The sequence below is a fragment of the Ranitomeya variabilis genome, chromosome 1, assembly GCF_051348905.1.
Source record: "Ranitomeya variabilis isolate aRanVar5 chromosome 1, aRanVar5.hap1, whole genome shotgun sequence".
Classification (NCBI taxonomy): domain Eukaryota; kingdom Metazoa; phylum Chordata; class Amphibia; order Anura; family Dendrobatidae; genus Ranitomeya; species Ranitomeya variabilis.
The window spans coordinates 906,476,571-906,503,627 of NC_135232.1; the positions used below are offsets into that span (position 1 = coordinate 906,476,571).

A 27,057-nucleotide genomic window follows, 5' to 3' on the forward strand; every position below is an offset into this window, starting at 1 on the left:
CCCAAAATTTCTAGTGGCAGCCCTGAGTAAAGGTCTCAAAGAAGAAAAAATAATGACATGGCCCCCTTGTTCACCTGATCTGAACCCCATAGAGGACCTGTGGTCCCTCATAAAATGTGAGCTCTACAGGGAGGGAAAACAGTCCACCTCTTGGAACAGTGTCTGGGAGGCTGTTTTGGCTGATTTTGACAGAATGTTTTTTGGTGCTCCAAAATCATTTAACCCTTTATAAACACCCATAAAAGTGCCTGTCTGCCCAATTTGATGCCAGCGTTTATGCCCAGACTACATTTGGGACAGCTGCATTTGATGTGGGGTATTCCTATCTGTATAACTGCAGGGTGGGATTTGCAGCCTAAACTATTTTAACCCACCGCATACTTACTGGTATCAGCAAAAAGTGTCCGTTTTACCAATTTGATGCCAGCTTTTATGCCCCGGACCCATTTTATCTCGCCTGGAGTGATCTGAATTTGATGCCAGGGCTTCCCTATCATGATTTCAGGAATCCAAACTCATTTAACCCATTGAATATACCAGCAGTTACTTTTTCGAATGCCAGCGTTCATGCCCACCTACGCCAGCATGCAATAAAGTGATTTGCTTCCCTTTGGTGCCCACTATCATGCCCACTTTTGCTCCAGGCTTTTTCCTGATGAGTTTGCATTACCTGTTAGGGGGATGATGCCGGCTGATGTGAGTGCCCAGGGAGGGGGGTGCCGTGTGCTGCGGCCATTCCCTGGCTGCTCCTGGCAGCTGGGATATTTAAAGCTCAGGAGGGGGAGGGCAGAGCGCACACACACCGCTGCTCCGCCGCTCTCCGCGCACAGCTCCCGGCACCAGGAGCCGCAGCACAGGCAGCGGAGGCAACAAGTGACAGAGCAGCGTCCTGCCCGCACAGCCTGCCCGCAGAGCCTGCCCGCACAGCCTGCCCGCAGAGCCTGCCCTCTACCGCTGCCATCGCTCAGCCACCCTACTGGCACAGCCCGGGCACTGAGGACTGCAGGGATGCTGGGAGACACTAAGGCTGCCCAGGGATGGAGCGGGGAGCAGCGCAGGGACGCCGCCGGCAGCTGGAGCAGGACGGTACCCCGGGTGCTGGCTCCGGGGCTTTCTCTTCTCGCCCTGGCATCCTGTGTGTACCTGACTGTAAAGACTGGCGACCTGGAGGGCAGGATGTGGGCTGTGGAGCATGGCAAGGCTGGGGAGAGCTTCCGTGTGCCTGGATTATCTGTGGATCAGCTCAACTCCATAGTACAGGAGAAGGTGGAGCGGCTGCTGTCCCAGGTGCGGGAGATGGTAGTGGGCGCAGGGCACGTGTGGGGCACCACAAGTTACAGGCGGTGGGAGACCTCCATGGAGGGAATGTGAGCGTTGTCCTAATAGGATTTTATACCTTCCACATTTACCTGCAGATGTGATCCGCAGGGAATAGCAAACTCTATGTACTTGTGTCTGCCACATAGAGAGCTAGAAGCCTCCGGCTGCGGGTGTGGAGAAGACTCTGTTGGTCGGGGGGTGACAATAGTCACAAGTTGTGTAGCGCTGTCTAATAAGTTTTGGTGGGATTTGCTGCATTGTCAGCCTGTGTGTGAGAAGCTGCCCAGCTCAGTAATCATTCTGCACTCCTCTCTGGTGTATGTGGGATTGATTAGTGGCTGATAAGACTGCACTGTTCTATGGACATCATAGGGCTGGCAGGTAACAGAGGTTCCTACATACAACTGTATATACTGCCAGCCATTAGCTTCACCTATGAAAAGAGAGTGTCTCTTTAAATAATTAGATAGTCTATGCATCCAATGATATACCTAATTATATATTGATTCAAGACTGGCATAAAAACACCAGTCTATCTATCTATTATCTATCTATCTATTATCTATCTATCTATCTATCTATCTATCTATCTATCTCCTATCTATCTTCTATCTATCTATCTATCTATCTATCTATCTATCTATCTATCTTCTATCTATCTGTCTCCTATCTATCTTCTATCTATTTATCTATCTATCTCCTATCTATCTATCTATCTATCTATCTATCTATCTATCTATCTTTCTATCTTCTATCTATCTATCTATCTATCTATCTATCTATCTCCTATCTATCTATCTATCTATCTATCTATCTATCTATCTATCTATCTATCTCCTGTCTATCTATCTATCTATCTATCTATCTATCTATCTATCTATCTGTCTCCTATATATCTTATATCTATCTATCTATCTATCTATCTATCTATCTATCTATCTATCTCCTATCTATCTATCTATCTATCTATCTCCTATCTATCTATCTATCTATCTATCTATCTATCTATCTATCTATCTATCTATCTCCTATCTATCTATCTATCTATCTATCTATCTATCTATCTCCTATCTATCTATCTATCTATCTATCTATCTCCTATCTATTTATTTCTCTATCTATCTATCTATCTATCTATCTATCTATCTATCATCTATCTATCTATCTATCTATCTATCTATCTATCTATCTATCTATCTCCTATCTATCTATTTCTCTATCTATCTATCTCCTATCTATCTATCTATCTATCTATCTATCTATCTATCTATCATCTTTCTATCTCCTATCTAACTAACTTTCTTTCTATTATCTATCTTTGTTGAGCTTGCCTGTATGCATCCACATTCCTGTGCAAAACCTATGGAAGGATATTGGTAGAGTAAATTGTCCCAAATGAGTCTTAGCTCTATCCTTTTATATTCTTTTGAATGTCATTGTCATAAAATGGCCATTTTTAATTATAACTGTAATAATTCTCTCAGTTATGCCCCATGTATAGGGATGTGAAGTCCTACTACATTACCACAGTCCGAAAGTTTGTTAATTAACATAGTATGAGAAATGTAGGGATGGAGATAAAACAATTATATTAAAGTTGAACCCTAAAAATCTTATTATTGGTGGTTGATGTTCTTATGAGTTATCATGGAATATGTGGATAGTATTTGAAATACTTGAAGATATATTCTATATATTATCTATCTTTTATCTATCTTCTATCTATCTATCTATCTATCTATCTATCTATCTATCTATCTATCTATCTATCTATTATCTATCTATCTATCTGTCTATCTATCTATCTTTTATCTATCTCCTATCTATCTATCTATCTATCTATCTATCTATCTATCTATCTATCTATCTATCTATTATCTATCTATCTCTTGTGTCAAAAAGTTGCAAAATTAGTGGTATTTGGCATTGTACTATAACATCATTTAGATATAACCCGAAGAGCTCCGTTTCCAGGCAGGAGTGATCCCAGGAGTGTGGTACAGGAGAACTGACATTTCCTCAGGCTTCCCTCTGGCACAGTCAGGTGCTGCTGTATTTGATTGTGTATTTCATGAATGGAGAATGTGTAATAAGGGGCTGGTAGCCATCATAACAGCTTCTATGCCCCCCATACTTACAGAATACAGGCACTGTCAGCAGCATTTCACAGGGAGAGCTTCTATATTTCCATGTAGATGCTCCCTCCTTGCAAAACAGGCAATTCCTGTACAGCAGCTCCAAAATACAGAGAATTGCCATAGATGCAATATAAGTGAATGGTCCTAAAGGCATTTTTCAAAGTAAAATATTATCTATCTATCTATCTATCTATCTATCTATCTATCTATCTATCTATCTATCTATCTATCTATCTATCCTATCTGTCTATCCATCTATCTATCCCATATCTATCTATCTATCTATCTATCTATCTATCTATCTATCTATCTATCTATCCCATATCTATCTATCTATCTATCTATCTATCTATCTATCTATCTATCTATCTATCTATCTATCCTGTATCTATCTATGTATCTATCCTATATCTATTTATCTATCTATCTATCTATCTATCTATCTATCTATCTATCTATCCATCTATCTATCCCATATCTATCTATCTATCTATCTATCTATCTATCTATCTATCTATCTATCCCATATCTATCTATCCCATATCTATCTATCTATCTATCAATCTATCTATCTATCTATCTATCTAGCTATCTATCTATCTATCTAGCTATCTATCTATCTATGTATCTACAGTGGGGAAAATAAGTATTTGATACACTGCCGCTTTTGCAAGTTTCCCCATCTACAAAGAATGTTGAAGTCTGTAATTTTTATCGTAGGTACACTTCAACTGTGAGAGACAAAATCTTTAAAAAAAAAAATCCAGAAAATCACATTGTATGATTTTTATATAATTAATTTTCATTTTATTGCATGAAATAAGTATTTGATTCAATAGAAAAGCAGAAATTAAAATTTGGTACTGAAACCTTTGTTTGCAATTACAGAGGTCAGACATATTCTGCAGTTCTTCACTAAGTTTGCACACACTGCAGCAGGGATTTTGACCCACTACATACAGATCTTCTCCAGATCCTACAGGTTTTGGGGTTGTCACTGGGCAACATTGAGTTTCAGCTCCCTCCGAGATTTTCTATTGGGTTCAGGTCTGGAGACTGGATGCTTCTTACGGAGCCACTCCTTAGTTGCCCTGGCTGTGTGTTTCAGGTCATAGTGATGCTGGAAGACCTAGCCATGACCCATATTCAATGCTGTTACTGAGGGAATGAGATTGTTGGCCACAATCCCGCAATACATGACCCCATCCATCCTCCCTTCAACACAGTGCAGTTGTACTGTCCCCAAAGTATGATGTTTCCCCCACCATGCTTCATGGTTGAGACAGTGTTCTTGGGGTTGTACTCATCCATTTTCTTTCTCCAAACACGGCAAATGGAGTTGATATCAAAAAGGTCTATTTTGGCCTCATCTGACCACATGACCTTCTCCCATGCCTCCTTTGGATCATCCCGATGGTTATTGGTGAATTTCAAATGGGGCTGGACATGCGCTAGCATGAGCAATGGGACCTTGCGTGCCCTGCAGGATTATAATCCATGACAGTGTAGTGTGTTATTAATGGTAATGTTTAATACTGTGGTCCCAGCTCTCTTCAGGTCATTGTCCAGGTCCTCCTGTCCTCAGTTCTGGGCTGATTCCTGACCTTTGTCAAAATTACACTTACCCTACTAGTTGAGATCTTGCATGGAGCCAAACTGAGGAAGATTGGCAATCACCTTGTGTTTCTTCCATTTTCTAATAGTTGCACCAACAGTTGTCTTCTCAACAAGCTTCTTGTCTATTGTCTTGTAGACCATCCCAGCCTTGTGCAGGTCTACAATTTTATTCCTGGTGTCCTTAGACAGCTCTTTGGTCTTGGCCATGGTGGAGAGGTTGGCGTGTGATTGATTGAGTGTGTGGACAGGTGTCTTTTATACAGGTAACAAGTTCAAACAGGTCCACCTAATACAGGTAATGAGTGCAGAGTAGGAGGGCTTCTTAAAGAAAAATTAACAGGTCTGTGAGAGCCAGAATTCCTTTAGGTTGCTAGGTGATCAAATACTTATTTCATACAGTAAAATGCAATTCAATTATTAAAAAATCATACAATGTGGTTTTCTGGTTTTTATTTTTAGATTCTGTCTCTCACAGGTGAAGTGTACCTACGATAAAAAATACAGACCTCTCCATCCTTTGTAGGTGGGAAAACTTGCAAAATCGACAGTGTATCAAATACTTACTTTCCCCACTCTATCTACCGATCTATCTATCTATCTATCTATCTATCTATCTATCTATCTATCTATCATGAGAAAGGTCCACATCTCTGGACCGAAATGTTGCCATATGGGCTTGTAAGAATTTGGTATCTGTTTTTCTATAAACGAACAGAAAAAACGAATTCCTAACCAACATGTGATCACAGTCTTTAGGGTTTTTCACACTTAATGTTACTTTTTGCAATGCTCCCATGTAAAATTGAGCAAAAAGATTCACATTCGATATGGCCTCCGAACCGGGTGCTATGAATCTTTTTACTCATCTCCACTCTCATGTTATAAAGATCATTAAACCGCATACCTCCCAACTTTTGAAGAAGGGAAAGAGGGACAAATTTTAGGCCACGCCTCTGACCACACCCATTTCACAACTAGTCACACTCATATCCAACCCACCCCAACCACACCCATTTAGCACTGCTAATCACACTGTTTCATAAACAATAATTATAAACAGAAAAAAATAAATTTATTTACAAGTATTGAATTAAAGTACATGCTACGCCCCCACTACTCAGTTTCTGTGCCCACTCACTTTTCTTCCCCCATACTGTCTCCTCACACCATTCCCCTCCCTCCTCATACTGTTTTCTCTCACATCCCCCCTGTTCAACATACTGTCTCCTCATATATTTACCCCCTCACTTTCTGTACTGCCTGTTCACCTGACTCCCCATACTGTGTCTGCACACATCCCATCACCCTCACTCACTGTACTCTGTCCACATACATTTTTCACATCACTACTCATACTGTGTCCACATACATTCCCCATTCACTCCCCATACTGTCTGCACCCCTCCCCAATCACCACTGTTTCTGCACCCATCCCCCCATACTGTTTCCTCATACATGCCCCCCATTCCCCTGTACTGTTTTTTCGTACATGCCCCTATTCCCCCTTGTGTCCGCTGCTTCTCACTAGTACAGTGCGGGAAAAGAAGATCCCGGCCGGGACAGCGGGACAGACTCCCAAAACCAGGACTGTCCCACTGGACCAGGACGGTTAAGAGGTCTGATTAAACCAGGTTTGGCCAATTCAGCCTCTGTTCATTGGTATACTTTGTAGTTTCTAGTAGTTTGGAATAAAACTTAGAAATAACTTGTGAAGTCAGCCCCTACTTCTTACACTATGAGCGGGCAGCGGGCAGAGAGCGGTGTCCATTTCCATGTCACAGTCTACTTGCTCCAGTTGACACCCGCTATGTGGCATGTCTCACCTTAGCGCAGCATAAAGGCGATCTGTAAAGTTAACGCTGTCTGACATAGGCGAGTATTTAGATGACCCAGAAGTGTTAGGATTACTGCCCTCACCATCTCACACATCGTTTATTTGCTTGTCAAATCGTAGTGCTCAATTAACCCCTTATCTTACAAAACATTATGAAATAGGCTGAACGGTTGAGCATGGCATAGTTGAATATTTTCCTATTGTTAAGTGAAATAAGCGCATCGTTTTTTTTCTAATGGGGTTTAGCCAAATTCCTCATGTCTGCAGCGCTAATTAATGCTGCCTAAAATATCTCTGTCTCCAGGAATGAAATAATATGTTTACATCTAATTATTAGGGTCTTAATCTGGTGAAGCACTCCTAGAATGATCACATCCACATCAGGGATCCCCCGGTAAATGACTGTGCTCACAGTTAATGTGAAGTGGGAATGGGTCGCAGTATACATCTGTATAAATATTCCAGATAGACTGTATACAGATAAGGAGCCCGGGAGGAGGCTGGGAAACCCATTATGAGTTTATTTGAACCATTAAATCCTGTTCTCTTTTTCCAACAGAGGTCATATGAACACATGGCAAAAATCCGAATCTCAAGAGAAGCTCCGGCAGAGTGTAACTGCCCAGCAGGTAAATGTGATCGCCTGACTGACATCTCCTTGCCCTTAGTGGCCTTGGCATGCCAGCAAAGGCACAGAGCAGCATATTAGGCTAAAGACAGAATCACATTCGGCCAGAAAAAGTCTTTTGTAGGCTCGGGCATCTGTCGTGTTGTTAGCTGCTGACTGATTATAGCGATCCTGTATGAATTATGTAGCAAATTTGCCAAAAATGACCTTATTTATTGAATTTGTTGCTGGGTCTCCATTCATTATATTTCAATATATCTGTGAAAATCTGTGTTTCTTTGACCAGTGAGATAGTTGTTATACATTATGGAAAAGATCGTGCAACAACATTTTCCATTTAGTGAAGAATGGCGCTGCCCGAGACAGGGATGGGTCGGGGTAACTGCTGCCAGGCCGAGCCGAACAACATGAGTCTGATAGTTTGGTTGCTAGGTTACACTACTTGATAATCACAGTCCTTAGCAACCAGTCAGTCTCAGATCACTTAGATGTTTTATTCAAGGCATACGGTAATTTTTATTAATAAATAAATAATTTACTTAGAATTGATGGGCAGGTCCTATTGACAATAATGGTGTTCTTAAAAAAAGAGTTGACCCTTTCCTCTAACCCCTTTAAATTGAGGTCCGAGAAGAAGACCTGAAAGTTTTACAAGAGCAAATGATACCTCTCCACTGCTGCCTGAGCCTCATGTAGAGGTCCATTTTTCACGTATATGTGCTATCCTTGTTCTTCACAGCTAAAGCATCTATCCATTATAGTCTATGGGACTGTTTACATGTCCTTGCTTTTTTGCAGACTGAGGTCTCATTCAGACGTCCGATAGTTCTACAGACGTGAAAAACAAACCGATTATTGTGATCAGAGTTTGATCAGAATGTGTTCTGAGTGTCATAGGTGGACAACTTAAAAAAATTCTCTACCTTCTCCTTTCTGACAGTCGATGAAAATTGGGCTGCACTCGCCTGGTATCTGAGCGCTTTCTGATTTTTTTCACAGACCCATTGACTTGCATTGCCAATCTTGATCTGAGGGTCGGATCAAAATCGGACATGTCTCCATGATTTTCCGTGGAAAAAAATCATGGCTCCATAGATTATCACAGGTACTGTGAAAATCACAAATAGCACTCGTACGCAAAAATTGGACTTCTGAATGAGCCATGAGAAAATCAGGAGACGTCCGTTTTTGATCTGAATCATAGATCAAACTTGCGCATTCAAATCAATGGGCCAGTAGAAAAAAAAGACAGAATACAGATACCCTCCGGGTGTTATCCGGGAGTCTGTTGGATTCTGACTATGTAATTGGTACAAGGAGATTAGAAATGTATTTATTTTTCATATGAGAAGTATAGGTGCCGCACTGAAGCCGTGTCCAGCTCACTTGTGAAAAATGCTCCATTTTATTTCACATACGAGAAAAAAAAATGGACGTCTGAAGGAGGCCAAGACATGGCTGTGTATCTGTTATATTGCTAGGAAACTCAGTTTAAGGGGTTTCAACTATTTCTCACATAATAAAATACAAATGTCCTGAGTGTAGCATATACTCTGCTGAAATATGGTACTTAGCCATAGTTATTTGTTTGGGCTGTATTCATTCATTTCTATAACCACACATCATTGCCTATGGTTGTGGTGCACACACAGCGGCTGCACATATCTGTATCAAGCCTATGTGCCCTCGGAGGACGTAACCACAGGCCAGCCTGTAGCCGCTGCCTGTAGCCGCTGCCTGTAGCCGCTGCCTGTAGCCGCAGCCTGTAGTCGTTGCCTGTAGTCGCTGCTTGTAGCCGCTGCCTGTAGTCGCTGCCTGTAGCCGCTGCCTGTAGCCGCAGCCTGTAGTCGCTGCCTGTAGCCGCTGCCTGTAGTCGCTGCCTGTAGTCGCTGCCTGTAGCCGCTGCCTGTAGCCGCTGCCTGTAGTCGCTGCCTGTAGCCGCTGCCTGTAGCCGCAGCCTGTAGTCGCTGCCTGTAGCCGCTGCCTGTAGCCGCTGCCTGTAGTCGCTGCCTGTAGCCGCTGCCTGTAGCCGCAGCCTGTAGTCGCTGCCTGTAGCCGCTGCCTGTAGTCGCTGCCTGTAGCCGCTGCCTGTAGCCGCTGCCTGTAGTCGCTGCCTGTAGCCGCTGCCTGTAGGCGCTGCCAGTAGCCGCTGCCTGTAGTCGCTGCCTGTAGCCGCTGCCTGTAGCCGCTGCCTGTAGTCGCTGCCTGTAGCCGCTGCCTGTAGCCGCTGCCTGTAGTCGCTGCCTGTAGCCGCTGCCTGTAGGCGCTGCCTGTAGCCGCTGCCTGTAGGCGCTGCCTGTAGCCGCTGCCTGTAGTCGCTGCCTGTAGCCGCTGCCTGTAGCCGCTGCTTGTAGTCGCTGCCTGTAGCCGCTGCCTGTAGCCGCTGCCTGTAGCCGCTGCCAGTAGCCGCTGCCTGTAGCCGCTGCCTGTAACCGCTGCCTGTAGCCGCTGCCTGTAGTCGTTGCCTGTAGCCGCTGCCTGTAGCCGCTGCCTGTAGTCGCTGCCTGTAGCCGCTGCCTGTAGTCGCTGACTGTAGTCGCTGCCTGTGGCCGCTGCCTGTAGCCGCTGCCTGTAGTCACTGCTTGTAGCCGGTGCCTGTAGCCGCTGCCTGTAGTCGCTGCTTGTAGCCGCTGCCTGTGGCCGCTGCCTATAGCCGCTGCCTGTAGCCGCTGCCTGTAGTCGCTGCTTGTAGCCGCTGCCTGTAGCCTCTGCCTGTAGCCGCTGCTTGTAGCCGCTGCCTGTAGCCGCTGCCTGTAGTCGCTGCCTGTAGTCGCTGCCTGTAGCCGCTGCCTGTAGTCGCTTCTTGTAGCCGCTGCCTGTAGTCGCTGCCTGTAGCCGCTGCCTGTAGCCGCTGCCTGTAGTCGCTGCCTGTGGCCACTGCCTGTAGCCGCTGCCTGTAGCCGCTGCCTGTAGTCGCTGCCTGTAGCCGCTGCCTGTAGTCGCTGCCTGTAGCCGGTGCCTGTAGTCGCTGACTGTAGTCGCTGCCTGTAGCCGTTGCCTGTAGTCGCTGCCTGTAGTCGCTGCCTGTAGCCGCTGCCTGTAGTCGCTGCCTGTAGTCGCTGCCTGTAGCCGCTGCCTGTAGTCGCTGCTTGTAGCCGCTGCCTGTAGCCGCTGCCTGTAGCCGCTGCCTGTAGTCGCTGCTTGTAGCCGGTGCCTGTAGCCGCTGCCTGTGGCCGCTGCCTGTAGCCGCTGCCTGTGGGATTTGCTTTTGTAGGCTATAATCTTTTGCAGATAATAATCATAATAATAATCTTTATTTATATAGAGCCAACATATTCCGCAGCGCTTTACAGTTTAATGCACAGTATCGGTATAGAGCACATTAAGCGCACTATTATATTCGCCACTGTTCCTTAGTTTTACAGTATTAGAAATGTGGAGATGAATTTGGCGTTGAGGATGTGTTGTCAAATAAAGCTAAATCCCCCCCGAAAAAAAAAAAAAACTTTTAAATTTCCTGTATTATCTCATAATTTTGCTTTGTGAATATCGTCTACAAGTGTCCATACCTATTATACAAAGGTGCCAATTTCAGGGAGAACAGTTGATTAATAGGATGAGGCATCTTGCATTCCAACATGTCCGATCCTTAGTACTTAGAGGAGATAAGCCCTAGCTAGCAGCAGCAGCTTGTCTCTCTGTCTCTATTAAATGCTGTTCATGCCCAGCCGAGCTGAACATGTCTGTATGTGGGGGAAACACCGGCCAAGATGTAGCAGAATATAGCACCAGCGTGTAATTCTACTGCCAAAGAGTACTGTCGGCCATATAACTTTCCTACTGTTTTGAAGGGAGCAGCAGTTTTACTCATAGAAAAACTGTTAATGTGACCATTAAAAATGTGACCATTAAAAATAAGTGTGAAAACCGTGCCTGTACCTTACAGAGGTTTTCTCATGAATAAAGTGTACTCTCTTTTGTGTCCTCCCCTGCCCAGGAGCTGTGGTATGATCAGACCATGTCCCTGCACGGTCAGACACGACCATTACACAGTACACAGCAGGGGCACATTTATAAGATTATCTCAGCACAGGGACATTTTATATAAACACATCCAATTGTGGAAATCATTATTATCCCAAGATCTGTTGATTAAAATGTACTATGTTCATGGGAAAACTCCATTAAGATGTAAGAGTAATTTAATGAGACTTTGTCTCCCTGTGCTACAGTAGTCAGTAAGTAGATTAATAGATGCTGGTACTGAATCTGTATATTTCTACTCACCTGCTTTGCCTCTATTTGTGCCTGTAAACAGGCTGTGCATGTAGAACACAACATGAGAGATGAGTGTATCATTAGCTGCTGAACTCTGCATAGGCAGCAACCGAAATGAAGTGAACTATGTCATCTCAGTCACTGACTATGCAGAGCTCAGCAGCTGATGACAAAGTCATCTCCACTGGTCACTGGTGTGCTCTGCATAAGCAGCAAGGAGATGACAGAAGGTGATGAAAGAAAACAGTATGGAATCAAGTGCAGTGCACACAACTCAATAGTGTCGTCATTCATTATTAAAAACTGCTTCTATGTTTTTACACTTTTTCTAACTCTAGGGTTAGAGTTAGGGCTTAGGATTGGTTTATGGTTAGGTTTAGGGCTAGACTTCAGTCTAGGGTTAGAGTTAGGGCTAAGGATGGGTTCATGACTAGGCTTAGGGCTAGACTTTAGTCTAGGGTTAGGGTTAGAGCTAAGGATTGGTTTATGGTTAGGCTTAGGGCTAGACTTTAGTCTAGGGTTAGGGTTAGAGCTAAGGATTGGTTCATGGTTAGGCTTAAGGCTAGACTTCAGTCTAGTGTTAGGGCTAAAGATTGGTTCATGGTTAGGCTTAGGGCCAGACTTCAGTCTGGGGTGAGGGATAGGGCTAAGGATTGGTTTATGGTTAGGCTTAGGGCTAGATTTCAGTCTAGTGTTAGGGCTAAAGATTGGTTCATGGTTAGGCTTAAGGATAGACTTCAGTCTGGGGTTAGGTTTAGGGCTAAGGATTGGTTCATGGTTAGGCTTAGGGCCAGACTTCAGTCTAGTGTTAGGGATAGGGCTAAGGATTGGCTTATGGTTAGGCTTAGGGCTAGACTTCAGTCTAGTGTTAGGGCTAAGGATTGTTTTATGGTTAGGCTTAGGGCTAGATTTCAGTCTAGTGTTAGGGTTAGGGCTAAGGATTGGTTTATGATTAGGCTTAGGTCTAGACTTAGGAATATTGTTAGGGATAGGGCACAGATGATACAATTGATGTATAGAAAACAAACAAAAAATGTAAAACGGCAAAATAAGCAAAAAAATATAACGTATAACTTTATTTTTAAAATTTTTACAGTAAAAAGAAAAGAACTAGGATGTAATGATGAGCGAGCGTTCTCGGATAAGTTGTTATCCGAGCATGTTCGAGTGCTAATCGAGCATTTTGGCGTGCTCAAATAATGCATCCCAGACTTACCTTATTATTCTCCCAGAGGCATCGTTTCCACTTCCCTTTACTTTTCCAGCTTACATGTTATACATTATTTCTAGCAGCGCTTGCGTTATCAGTTCCAATCACACGCCTCACTCCAGTGAGCTGATACCAATTATCAATTTGTGTGCTCACGGACTTGTGAAATGCTGAACGCTGCAGCCGTAATGCAGTGGGATGGAGGCACAACCTGCATGCCTCCCCGCTCCTCTGTCTGATGTGTTTAATTTCTCTTTGATTAATTTCTCAGCCTTGAGCGAAAGTTGTTCTTGTTCAACCTAATTTGCTGACCCAGGTGATAAAGGCAGAATATGTACTGTGAATTTATGGCGGAGTAATACAGCCAGGATCACCTTTGACAGTGGCAGCCACAGGCTTACACAGCGGCATTGTGCGGAAAGGATTGATGAATGACAGTCTGGGGCTCTTGTGAGAGATGAAAGGCTATGTTTAGGGCAGGAATTCAGGCTGGGGGTCTCTTTTTTCCCCTGTGTGCATGTGGCAGCAGAGCTGACTTGTGACAAACGCCGCCTGCATGACAGAGTGCTGGCCCCGAGGAATGAAACAGCCTGTGACAGTTGGCTCCTTCCGACAGTCCCCATGGCACAACCATCCCACCCTGCCGTGCTCAGAAAAGTAATATATTGGCAAGGGCCTGGATTAGTAGAAACTCAGCCTGGCGGTTATATGTTCACTAATACAGACTACGCTATCTCTATTATGACAGTTCTGAACATGAAAGTTTGGGGGGCTTTTTAGGGGTAAGGGGGCTCTGTATATATGTTTTATTTCTGGCTCGGAAGCTCATTGCACTATATTTGGTTTCACTATAGATCAAACCAAAGCTTTGCATATCGTGATGCTGGTCACAATATAAATCATACAGTCTATGCCTCTAGGGTTCCATAATGGCTTGGTAAGAAGGAATTCTGCGTTTCTGCCTCACTGCCACTAGAGCTGAACATTACATCACTTTGTAGAGCCCAGATCCGCGCCTGCGAGCGAAGATCATGCCAAGTGCACTGGCCATGCAGACATCAAATATGTCACGGCGATCATGAAAAGGGAGGATTTACAGGTGGACTGAATACAAAATGCTAATATTTCATTTCAATCTGATCCTCCACTATTTGCCACACACTGGCAGTGTACTTTATGTAAAGATCTCTGAATGTTGGTCCAAGAAAAGCGTCTCTTTACCCCGAGATACGTGTGTTTCATAAATACGGAGCATGTCATTTGTATTTCTAACTATTGTCTATTGCATTACCTTTCTGGCGCTATTTATATGATAAATGACCATACCCATCTGATCATTGAGAATATCCTGCAGAAGGTATGTTTAATTAATACTAGGCACATACCGCGCTCGGATGCAAAACCAATATTAGCTGGTATGACAGCATACTAGTGCAAAAAAGATTAGAAACATAGTTATAGTGCTCGAACATGAGGTCGCTTACAATAAAGTATGTGCGTGTATACGTGTAAATTTGTGTGTATGTGTCTGTGTATATGTGCATGTATGTGTGCATTTATATGTGTGTGTGTGTGTGTACACTGTGTGCAGAATTATTAGGCAAGTTGTATTTTGATCACATGATACTTTTTATACATGTTGTCCTACTCCAAGCTGTTCAGGCTTGAGAGCCAACTACCAATTAAGTAAATCAGGTGATGTGCATCTCTGTAATGAGGAGGGGTGTTATCTAATGACATTAAAACCCTATATAAGGTGTGCTTAATTATTAGGCAACTTCCTTTCCATTGGCAAAATGGGTCAGAAGAGAGATTTGAAGGCTCTGAAAAGTTCAAGATTGTGAGATGTCTTGCAGAGGGATGCAGCAGTCTTGAAATTACCAAACGTTTGAAGCGTGATCACCGAACAATCAAGCGTTTCATGGCAAATAGCCAACAGGGTCGTAGGAAGCGTGTTGGGCAAAAAAGGTGCAAAATAACTGCCCATGAATTGAGGAAAATCAAGCGTGAAGCTGCCAAGATGCCATTTGCCACCAGTTTTGCCATATTTCAGAGCTGCAACGTTACTGGAGTAACAAAAAGCACAAGGTGTGCGATACTCAGGGACATGGCCAAGGTAAGGAAGGCTGAAAAACGACCACCTTTGAACAAGAAACATTAGATAAAATGTCAAGACTGGGCCAAGAAATATATTAAGACTGACCTTTCAAAGGTTTTTATGGACTTATGAAATGAGGGTGACCCTTGATGGGCCAGATGGATGGGCCAGAGGCTCGATCAGTAAAGGGCAGAGAGCTCCACTCCGACTCAGACGCCAGCAAGGTGGAGGTGGGGTACTGGTATGGACTGGTATCATCAAAGATGAACTTGTGGGACCTTTTCAGGTTGAGGATGTAGTGAAGCTCAACTCCCAGACCTACTGCCAGTTTCTGGAAGACAACTTCTTCAAGCAGTGGTACAGGAAGAAGTCGGTATCGTTCAAGAAAAACATGATTTTCATGCAGGACAATGCTCCATCACATGCCTCCAACTACTCCACAGCGTGGCTGGCCAGTAAAGGTCTCAAAGAAGAAAAAATAATGACATGGCCCCCTTGTTCACCTGATCTGAACCCCATAGAGAACCTGGGAGGGAAAACAGTACACCTCTCGGGAACAGTGTCTGGGAGGCTGTGGTGGCTGCTGCATGCAATGTTGATTGTAAACAGATCACGCAACTGACAGAATCTATGGATGGAGGCTGCTGAGTGTCATCATAAAGAAAGGTGGCTATATTGGTCACTCATTTTTGGGGGGTTTGTTTTTGCATGTCAGAAATGTTTATTTCTAAATTTTGTGCAGTGATATTGGTTTACCTGGTGAAAATAAACAAGTGAGATGGGAATATATTTGGTTTTTATTAAGTTGCCTAATAATTCTGCACAGTAATAGTTACCCGCACAAACAAACAGATATCCTCTTAAGATAGCCAAATCTAAAAAAAACCCACTCCAACTTCCAAAAATATTAAGCTTTGATATTTATGAGTCTTTTGGGTTGATTGACAACATAGTTGTTGATCAATAATAAAAATAATCATCTAAAATACAACTTGCATAATAATTCAGCACACAGTGTATTGTGTATGTGTATGAAACTACAATTCTAATTTCACTAATATTGCAAACTGTACCAAAACTGCACTATGCAGACTGCCCTAGGGTATAAGCCAAAAAATGGTATAAATGATTTAGATGGCATAAACTTTGTCTAAACTGTCTTATAGATCATCAGATTTATCCCATTGCTTCATGCTAGATGATACATTTGGTGCACAGTTAGACACTTTTGTTATGTTACTTTTCTGCCAAAAATTTTAACCAAAATTTTTGATGCAATTTGGACGCATGTTTTTGCATTTCAGGACATAATCCTTCTTAAACCTGTTACTTCGAAAACATTGGTGCAGTGCGTGGCATGTGCGCCAATTGTTTTAAAGACTAGTGATGAGTGAATATACTCGTTACTCGAGATTTCCCGAGCACGCTCGGGGGTCCTCCGAGTATTTTTTAGTGCTCGGAGATTTAGTTTTCATTGCCGCAGCTGAATGATTTTCATCTGTTAGCCAGCATAAGTACATGTGGGGGTTGCCTGGTTGCTAGTGAACCCCCACATGCAATCAAGCTGGCTAAGAGATGTAAATCATTCAGCTGCGGCAAGAAAAACTAAATCTCCAAGCACTAAAAAATACTCGGAGGACCCCCGAGCGTGCTCAGGAAATCTCGAGTAACGAGTATATTCGCTCATCACTAGTAATTACCGTAGCTCAGTAAATGTATCCCAAATCTTTGGTCCTTTCCACATCAAACTAGGGAACAGATAGTTTTCTTTTTTTGGTTCACCTTAGCTCACTTTACACTTGATTTGCTGCTTTGTGTGAATACTGCAAAGTTGTCCATGAGTAGCTATTCCCTCAAACCCTGGCCACAAACAGTGTTTACTTGACTTACGTCAGGCTGGTATACTTTAGTGTATATGATCTACTGCACTATTACCGTACATACTGAGAAATGCAATAAAATATTCTCCACAACATTCTTTTATTAACATGGGCAACAAATAGCATACAGTGGCAGATAAAAGTTCTGGCACCCTGGCCAAAATTACTGTTATTATGAACAGTTAAGCAAGTTAATGATGAAATGATCTGTAAAAGGGCTAATGTTAAAGATCACATATTTCTTTTGTACTTTAGGAAAAAAAAATTGTCATTTTTTACATTTTAAAAATTACAAAAAAGAAAATGGGCCGATGTAAAATTTTGGGCATCCTACATGGTTAGTACCTATTAGCACCCCCTTTTTCTAAGTATCACAGCTTGTAAACACTTTTTGTAGCCTGACATGTGTCTTTCAATTCTTGTTTGAGGGATTTTCTTCCTCGGAAAATGCTTTCAGTTCTTTGAGACTCCTGGGTCATCTTGCATGCACTGCTATTCTGAGGTCTAGCCACAGGTTTTCAATGATGTTCAGATCAGGGGACTGTGTAAAATTTTGAGCTTGTGCCTTTTCAGGTAGTCTATTGTGGATTTTGGCATGTGTTTTGGAGCATTATCCATTTGTAGAAGCCATTCTCTTTTCAAGTTCAGCTTGTATACAGATGGTGTTATGTTTGCATCAAGAATTTGTTGAAATGTCATTGAATCCATTCTTCCCTCTACCTGTGAAATGTTCCCTGTGCCATTGTCATGTCGGACACTGTTCAGACCAGGTCGTCTGACAGACAGCGGTAATTCCGTGTTTGACCACTGTTTGCTCATTGGCGTCGGCTAGTTTTCGTCTGGCTGCTCCGGGGTTAATTTATCTGATCCTCAGATTGGAAGCTGGGCCATGCCCATTTCCTTTAAATGGTTCTCCTGATCTTTGGGCGTCGCCGATTATATCTTCTGTCTTATCCGTAGTTATCTCGGTCCAGAGTGGAGAGCTGGTTGTTGGAGAATCGTTGCTGGTGGTGTATTTTCCTTGTCTTATTTACTCCTTCCTATATTTGTATTTATTTTGCCCTGCACCGTTATAGTGTATATTTTCCTTTATCCTTGTTTGTTATAACTGTGGGTATTGGTCTATTGCATTCACTGGGTGGTGGGCGGTGGTATTCAGTCTAGGGCTGAATCAGGAGTCAGGGTGAGGATGGAGGCCTGAACATGCACACCTTCAGTGTAAACTTCAGGTAGAGGGTCAGACAGGGTTTCCCTAGTCTGAGGGAAATTGCAGGGGCCCGGGTTATTAGCTCTCGCCCTCCTTGTATCCCCGTGACAGCCATTGGCTGCAACACAACCCCAAAGCATGATTGATCCACACCCATGCTTAGTGGTTGGCAAGATGTTCTTTTCCAGAATTTCTGTGCCCTTTTTTCTCCACACATACCTTTGATCATCGTGGCCAAAGAGTTCTATTTTACCCTCATTGGTCCACATGACTTGTTTCCAAAATACATCAGGCTTGTTTAGATGTTCTTTTGCATACTTCTGACTCTAAACTTTATGGTGAGGTCACAGGAGAGGTTTTCTTCTGATGACTCTTCCATGAAGGCCATATTTGTGGAAGTGTCTCTGAACAGTTTAACAATGTACCACAAATCCAGAGTCTACTTAAACTTTCTGAAGGTCTTTTACAGTCAGTCGGGGGTTCTGATTTGGCTCTTCAGCAATTGTACGAGCAGCTCTCACTGAAATTTTGCTTAGTCTTCCTAACGATGATAGTGAACAATCCATAACCCTAACAGGTTAATTAAAGTCTGAAATCTTGGTCAAAGTTATCTGAGAAAACAAATCTCCAAGGCTGCTCAATCTTTTAATCGGCCCATTTTCCTTTTGGTAATTTTTAAGATGTAAAAGATTACAATGTTTTTTTTTGCTTAAGATACAAAGGAAATGTGTCATCTTTAACTTTAGGCTTTTTAGAGATTATTTCATCTTAAAATTGCTTAACTGTTCACAATATAATTTTGACCATGGGTGCCCAAACGTTTACATGCCACTGTATCTTCCTATATATGCCTTTTGTAGGAAAGCATTCTTACCTCCAATCACTGGAAAGATTGAGTTTTATTCGTTGAAACTTATCACTATATTGGTCTGCCACTTCCCCAATCTTGTGTATTTTGGCATCTGTGAAAAGCCATACCTGACACCTTCACACAAAAAGCAGGGTGCAATATTAACACCATTACAGCACACAATATAGATACAGTACATGATTTCACTGTATGTAGATAAAAAAAATAACCTTCACACATGTTCAGCAATGAAAGTGGAAAAATACCTGACTGATTTTACATGTGTGCAGCACTTATTTCTATATTAGGGGCTGGCATAGAAGCTGTTCATACTTTTTTTCACATTCCGGGTTATGTTGCAATCATTATAATGTGCTGAGCAGTAAGCATGCTTTTTACATTATCTCTTGGATGGAACCCGTGCCCACCCTCTATGTCATTATTGCACAAATTTCTCCTTCCTATGCACCACATGCAAACACATATGTCTCATCCCCACACATACAGGATGCACCGAGTCCTCATGTTAGGATCACTGGGCTGGAGCCAAACACTTGTATGGGTCCTGGTGATGTGACGATGAGGATTGATGATCCTGTCTGGAACACTGGCCTTAAATAGGATTACATCTAATAGATGGAGCAAGGAAAGGGGGCCTGTGCTGAAAGCGTTTTCTTTAATGTATGGAAAAGAAGCAGAGAAGAAAAAAAGATAATGGTTACACATACTGGGCTGATTTAAAACACATCAGCATTTACAGATGAGAACCTTTCACCATGTCCAGTAATGTGATGTATTCAGCAGAGACTGTTTCCAGAGGTTGAACGAGCAGAAGATTTACTAACTCCTTAAAAGAAAAGAAATGTGATGCAAAATCGGTTCCTCAGCCCAGGGCTGGCTAAGCGGGGATTCAGCGGGCAGCAACTTAGCATGCTCTTGTGCTTCCTGGTATCGGGATTAGGGCTTCAGCCTATGATTTGTCACATCACAACCAGGAGGGTTAAAGAGAACCTTTCAGCAAGGTGTCAAGCTCCAAGCTACTTATAAGTGCATGTAGCTCTTTCAAAGACAAGTCCAGCAATAGCTTTGTAATGCCAGTCTGTTCCTCTAGTCTAACCCCCTCATAGACTTTAGATAGCAGTTAGCCAAACTATCAATGGTTGGGCCAGCAACTATGTCTCCTGATTTTCCAAGACATTGGATCACTTAGCTGGCTAAGGACTCCTGTATTCTCCGTCAAAGAGCAGTTATCAAACATTTCTGGTGGCAGCTTACCTCTTAGCAAACAAAGTTTGGTAGTCCGAAACTGCACATGCTGAATTCTTATCTCACTTGACATCATATGTCAGGGGACATTCGGGGGGCCTTATACATTTTAGACCATCATTTGATTTTTTTTATAGTGATGGATTCAGTGAACATTATACTAATATGCATATGGACCTTTAGTCTGCACTGTATTAGAATTAGACAGTATCGATTAATCTCTGCCATCTCTATTTGCTGAAGCTCTGCTAGTCTGCTTGGCTATGTAGTCCTCAAAATTCATGAGCTCTGTCTTACGCCAAACTCCACCACTGATTTGCAGCTTTCTGTAAGTATCAAGCCTGCAATCAGTAGTGTGGGCAGGGCTAGACAGAGCTCATCTTTGAGAAAACTAGCAGAGCTGTATAGAGATAGAATCATGTTTATGAAAACGACACCAAGAAACCTACTTGTGCACTTCCCCATAATGTCTTCGACATATCACATCCATATTATAGTGCTGCAATATCAGGAAGGACTATCATAGGTTGTATGAAAGCTGAGGCAAGGAATGCAGCAGCTATTTTAGAGTGATTTAAGATAGTGAGAGGACATCAGCACTTACAGCTCAGCAAAAGATATATTAAGGCAGAGCTCTAAAGCATTGGACAAATAATCCAGACAGTAATACATTGTACAACTTCAGCCATTATATGAGTGTAGTAGTCTGGGATAGATTAATTTTGTAAAAGGAGAGAGAAAAGAGAGAGTACAGTACTCAATGTGATTAATCACTTATTTAATGAAGCCAGCATCTCTCCTGCTGCATTGGAATTGCAATATATTGCAATTACACATTTTTTCTTCATTCATAATGTAATGCACTAGAAAGCAGCAGCAAGGCAGCACAATATGTTTTGCAGAAAAAAAATTAATCTGAAATCAATGTCAGTCAGAGATTGTGTGGTTGCTTTTCACAAGCAACTGTGCTGATTTTTTTGATTTTTGATTTCTTGCTCAAACCCTTTTGTGAAAATTGTTGCTTTTAAACTACAAAAAAAATCCCCAAATCCAGACATTTAACTGTGACTATCTACTCCACAAAATATATATGTATCAAGCAAATTTTTTACATCTTTGTTATTAGTTATTATTTTGGAAGGGGATTGAATTTTGTAAAGGAAATATAGAAAGAAAATCTTTTTAAAAAGTAGACATTTAACTGTATGTCTGTTTTTTTTACGTGTTTTTTACTGTGAGACCTATATTGTAGCTTGCTGCCACACTTAGCTGTCTGTTTATATACCCACCTACCCAGCATTTCTTGTTTTGTGCTTTTTAGAAAAATTGTAATAATTGGAGTTGAAAAGAAAGTTAAAAGTCTATTATAATGTTGTGCAAAATATATGGCAAAATAAAAAGTGGCAATGACAATGACTGGTAATGTGGTCATGACTGGGTACTGTAATTGAAAAATAAACATAAAAGGGCTACGAATGTGGGGGCTGCTAGCAGCAGAAACACCACCACCACCACCACCACCACCACCACCACTGGCACCAGCTATCCGGGCAGTACTTCTACCAAACACAGGTCACAATTGGCAAGTGTATTAGTGGGGAAGAAGAGAAAGCTGTTATGGAATATGTCACATCACTCATGTTAGTGACAAAGGATGATGTTATCTCTGGCAGTAACACCGTCAGTTTGAGTCAGTGTTCTGAAAAGAATGTCTAATTAATCTCAAATGACCATGAGAGATAACTTTTTAACTGTTTTATAATAAAAAAAAAGAAAACTGAGAGGGGTTGGATATAGTCCTTGGAGACCTCATAGTATTGTGCATGCCTTTTTAGGCCAATTTGAGACTTTACTGTATGTGATGCAAGGAAAATCAATTTGGTGGAACATTTTTTAAAATAAATTTGAAAAACCTGACAAATTTGAATTTTAAAAGATTTGATTATCTGTTATACTTTTCTATACAAATAGACATAAGGTATGCACATTTTTTACAATGAGAGTCAATTCCAGACATATGAAAAAATGTGCAGAAGTGGATATGCTACACTGCTGGCCTCTCAACAGATAGAGATGTCAGAAAACACATGAGATAGTGGAGTAGTTAATGCAGTTCTATTTTCAAGATGTTTTGAAGTGTACTCACTTCTTCATCAGGAAATTCACAGGGCTTCCAAAGGAGATGTGCGTTAGAGAATAGTATCGGTGAGAATACAATGGCAGTGATGTAAGTAAACAATGATAATGGCCTCTTCAGGATGAAATAGGACAGGAACTTTATTCCTACCTGTAGGAATTAGAAATCCTAAAAGTCAGCATTGAACCTTTAAAAGGTATGAAGAACCAGAAACTTCATTTGCATACAGATGTTTCAGGGTTTATGCTCCTCATCAGAGCAAAGCAGGCAGATTGATGTGGCTAGGTGAAAGACTTCTGACAAATGGTCTAAGGGATAATGTTTCTTCTTGTTAAGAGTGCCAAATTGGCATAAGGAGACTTATAAGCCAAGCAATTCTTTTCTGGGAGTTTAAATGTGGAAAAAGCCTCAAATGTGACAGAGCCATATGCCGTTCTGATGCAGTGAAAGACTGTGTGAACAAGACGTTATATCACTATGCAACTAACATGATGTGTCAATTCATCTCTGCATTGCCCATTATTAGTAACTAGATGGAGGCCCGATGTTATCGCATTGGGAGGGCGGTAATGTCACGATGGGGGCAGGCTTTGCAGCGTTGAGAATCTCTCCCCCCATGTGCTCACCCACCTATCCACTCTCTGTTTCCCCATGTGCTGACTTCTCCCGTCTGTGCTCTCTTCTTTGACCTCTCTACCCCATGTGCTACCCCCTTGTCTGCTGTCTCTCTCGTTCCTGTGCCGTGTTCTCCCCTTGTGTGCTGTCCCATTTGAGCGGTCTTCCCCCTGTGCTCTGTGTCTCTCACCCCTGTGCGCTTTCTCTCTCATGGTGTTCCGCTGGTGGGACCGCGCAAGAGGCTGGTACCACCAGCAGATCCGTATTGAGCCACCCATCACTTGGGTGTCCCTATATGGAGGTCGGTGAACTTCCGCTGCTTGGAATTCTGGGATCCAGACACATCTGGACGGAACAGGATGTGAAGACCTTACAAGATAAGTGTATATTAAGATACTGCCCTTTTGGTAACCCCAAAGTTCTGTGCTGCTTAGATTTTATATTGCTTTACAGACAAGAAACATTTCTTATTGTAAGGAGAGGCGCCTTCTAGTGTGATTAAATGCTGGCCTTCGAAATGCAAATGTTCTGGATCTTCTTGCAGTGCAGGGTCAGGTAAATTTCATCCCAGGAGTACTCCATGAAGGTCACTGACATCATTTCAAGATTAACTAAAAACATCTTTTATAATGGATGAATCAGTTTAAATGAGGAACGGCAATGAAAAATAGTTTAAACAGAAGTCCGAGCTCATGTACTACGTCTTTTCAAACAATTTGAACGGAATGAAATAAAAAATTTACAGTAAATGTGGAAAAATGCAAAAAAAATGGCTTGTAGGCTACCCAGCAATCACAGACTATGCATCATTAAAAGCTCCCCATCTAGTGGCACACGCTATCAGTTTCCTAACAGTGTGTTTTAGAGTGCTCCATTAAAGCATTATATTCACATCTCTTTATACACTCACCGGCCACTTTATTAGGTACACCATGCTAGTAACGGGTTGGACCCCCTTTTGCCTTCAGAACTGCCTCAATTCTTCGTGGCATAGATTCAACAAGGTGCTGGAAGCATTCCTCAGAGATTTTGGTCCATATTGACATGATGGCATCACACAGTTGCCGCAGATTTGTCGGCTGCACATCCCAAAGATGCTCCATACAAGGCAGGATGGATCCATGCTTTCATGTTGTTTACGCCAAATTCTGACCCTACCATCCGAATGTCGCAGCAGAAATCGAGACTCATCAGACCAAGCAACGTTTTTCCAATCTTCTACTGTCCAATTTCGATGAGCTTGTACAAATTGTAGCCTCAGTTTCCTGTTCTTAGCTGAAAGGAGTGGTACCCGGTGTGGTCTTCTGCTGCTGTAGCCCATCTGCCTCAAAGTTTGACGCACTGTGCGTTCAGAGATGCTCTTAGGCCTACCTTGGTTGTAACGGGTGGCGATTTGAGTCACTGTTGCCTTTCTATCAGCTCGAACCAGTCTGCCCATTCTCCTCTGACCTCTGGCATCAACAAGGCATTTCCGCCCACAGAACTGCCGCTCACTGGATTTTTTTTCTTTTTCGGACCATTCTCTGTAAACCCTAGAGATGGTTGTGCGTGAAAATCCCAGTAGATCAGCAGTTTCTGAAATACTCAGACCAGCCCTTCTGGCACCAACAACCATGCCACGTTCAAAGGCACTCAAATCACCTTTCTTCCCCATACTGATGCTCGGTTTGAACTGCAGGAGATTGTCTTGACCATGTCTACATGCCTAAATGCACTGAGTTGCCGCCATGTGATTGGCTGATTAGAAATTAAGTGTTAACAAGAAGTTGGACAGGTGTACCTAATAAAGTGGCCAGTGAGTGTATGTCCTGCTCTAACACGCTATTAACCAGTGATAGTGGGCTAAACGACACTCGCAATCTTGAACAATAATGGGCAAGTTAAGTTATTATTCCAGATGGCCTTCAATTTCTTTTGTGCTGTGGTATCCAAAGATTTTTATTCTTCAGTTAAACATATTGTTAAAATATTATTAACAAAATACTTTTCTCAAATTTGAGTATTGTTACTTAAAATTTCTGACATGGTATCTTGTCATCAACATGACTATGCTGATTGATTTATATCTAGAAGTCGTAAATTCATACTGGGCACATACAGATAGCTAGAATATGCCATCAGTGTGTGATCATGAGGGTCCTAACACCTCTTTTGGCTCCTTTTAGTCTAAAATAGTGTTTAAAAGTGTATTCCCATATCTAAGATCCTATCTCGATATGTACTAGGTGTAATAATAATATTTGCAAATACCGCCAATTAAAAATGTAGTTTAGTTCCTCTGATTAGCTATGTTGCTTACCCCATGTGCAGGGCATTACAGTAGCTTAGGTATCCATGGTTATGGCCATTCATATAGTGATAGTTAGCTGTAAGTGGTCATAACCATGGATATCTAAGCTACAGCAATGCCCTGCACATGGGGTAAGCTGCATAGCTTATCAGAAGAACTCTACTACATTTCTAATTGAAGTATTTGCTAATACTATTATTATTACACCTACTACTACATATTGGGATAGGATCTTGGTGATGGGAATACCCCTTTAATCTTATGTGTGACATATTGAAGACAACACTTGTGACATAGGTCTCATTTTTGTGAAGATTTGGTGTTATCAGTGACAGTTAACCCTTACTCAAAACTCCAGCTTTTTTTTATATTAAAATTCCCTAGGATAATACAATAAAAAGTGATTTCATTTCAATAATGTATTTACCCCAGAATGAAAAAAGGCAGCTTGCCAAGCAAAACAAGTCCTCACACTTGTCTATCGATGGAAAAACAAAACATATACAGGTCTCAGAAAATGGTGACAGAAACAAGAAACATCATTTTTTCCTCTCCATTTACATATAAAAAAAAAATTCACAAATTTGGTATTGTCATAATTATACTGATCTGAGGAATCATATTGCCAGGCCTTTTTTTTACCGTACAATGAACACCATTAAACAAAAACACAAAAAACAATAGCAAAATTGAGTTTATTACGCCACACGATATTTTTCCTGTTTTCTGGTACATTGTATAATAAAAGGAATGATGTAATTCAAAATTACAACTTGTACTGTAGACACAAGCCTTCATGCGGCAATGTGGACAGAATAATGAAAAAGCTATGGCTTTGTTGAAGAGAAAAAACCCCAGAAACCGCAAAAATGAAAATTGCAGGTTAGGTTTAATGAGACACGATTATTGATACATGTCTGCCGCACTTCTAGCACTTGCTGTAAGTGAGAAATAGCTGCTCTAGTGCTGCATTATACGTCTGTTGGTGATAGTTTTATTTCAGATTTTTATTGGAGCAAAACGGGAAATGGGATTCCCAGTGATATTCCTTATGAAAAATCACTTAAGAATAGTGATGAGCGAATATACTCATTACTCGAGATTTCTCGAGCATGCTCGGGGGTCCTCCGAGTATTTTTTAGTGCTCGGAGATTTAGTTTTCTTGCCGCAGCTGAATGATTTACATCTGATAGCCAGCATAAGTACATGTGGGGGTTGCCTGGTTGCTAGGGAATCCCCACATGTAATCAAGCTGGCTAACAGATGTAAATCATTCAGCTGCGGCAAGAAAACTAAATCTCCGAGCACTAAAAAATACTCGGAGGACCCCCGAGCGTGCTCGGGAAATCTCGAGTAATGAGTATATTTGCTCAACACTACTTAAGAACACTTGTGAATCTATGTGATTGCAGATTGCTGAATCAAGACAGTGTGCAATATGCACAACCTTTCAGTACGCATTCCCCGTGTGATTGGGCTGTTACGTAACTCCATGTTTGTGATTTGCATACTTGTGGTCACATCCTGACTAGACTTTTATGCTTCTCTCCATTGTCTTCTACTAGTCGGCATGTGATCACAAGTATGTAAATCACAAACATGCGGTCACGTGGCTGCCCACTCACATGGGGAATGCAGGGTTACTGTAACAGCAGATTTTTCTGAGTCTCGAAAACCCAACTTTAATCTTAAAATGAATGCTAAAAATGAGTAGGACATAAACTATGGCCCTGATTCATCACTGCTATG

The 27,057-nt window shown here is 42.0% G+C and overlaps 1 protein-coding gene across 3 annotated transcripts in view; it reads left to right on the top strand.

The window, feature by feature from the left end:
- The first annotated feature begins 787 nt into the window (after positions 1–787).
- The window catches only part of COL25A1 (collagen type XXV alpha 1 chain), a 643,948-nt gene continuing 617,678 nt past the window's right edge, over positions 788–27,057 (top strand). For all 3 annotated transcript variants that reach the window (XM_077278990.1, XM_077278988.1, XM_077278989.1), the window contains exons 1-2: positions 788–1,287; positions 7,469–7,538. In XM_077278990.1, the coding sequence (XP_077135105.1) occupies positions 1,009–1,287; positions 7,469–7,538 (349 nt within the window). In that variant the 5' untranslated portion in view covers positions 788–1,008. The remainder of the gene's footprint in view (positions 1,288–7,468; positions 7,539–27,057) is intronic.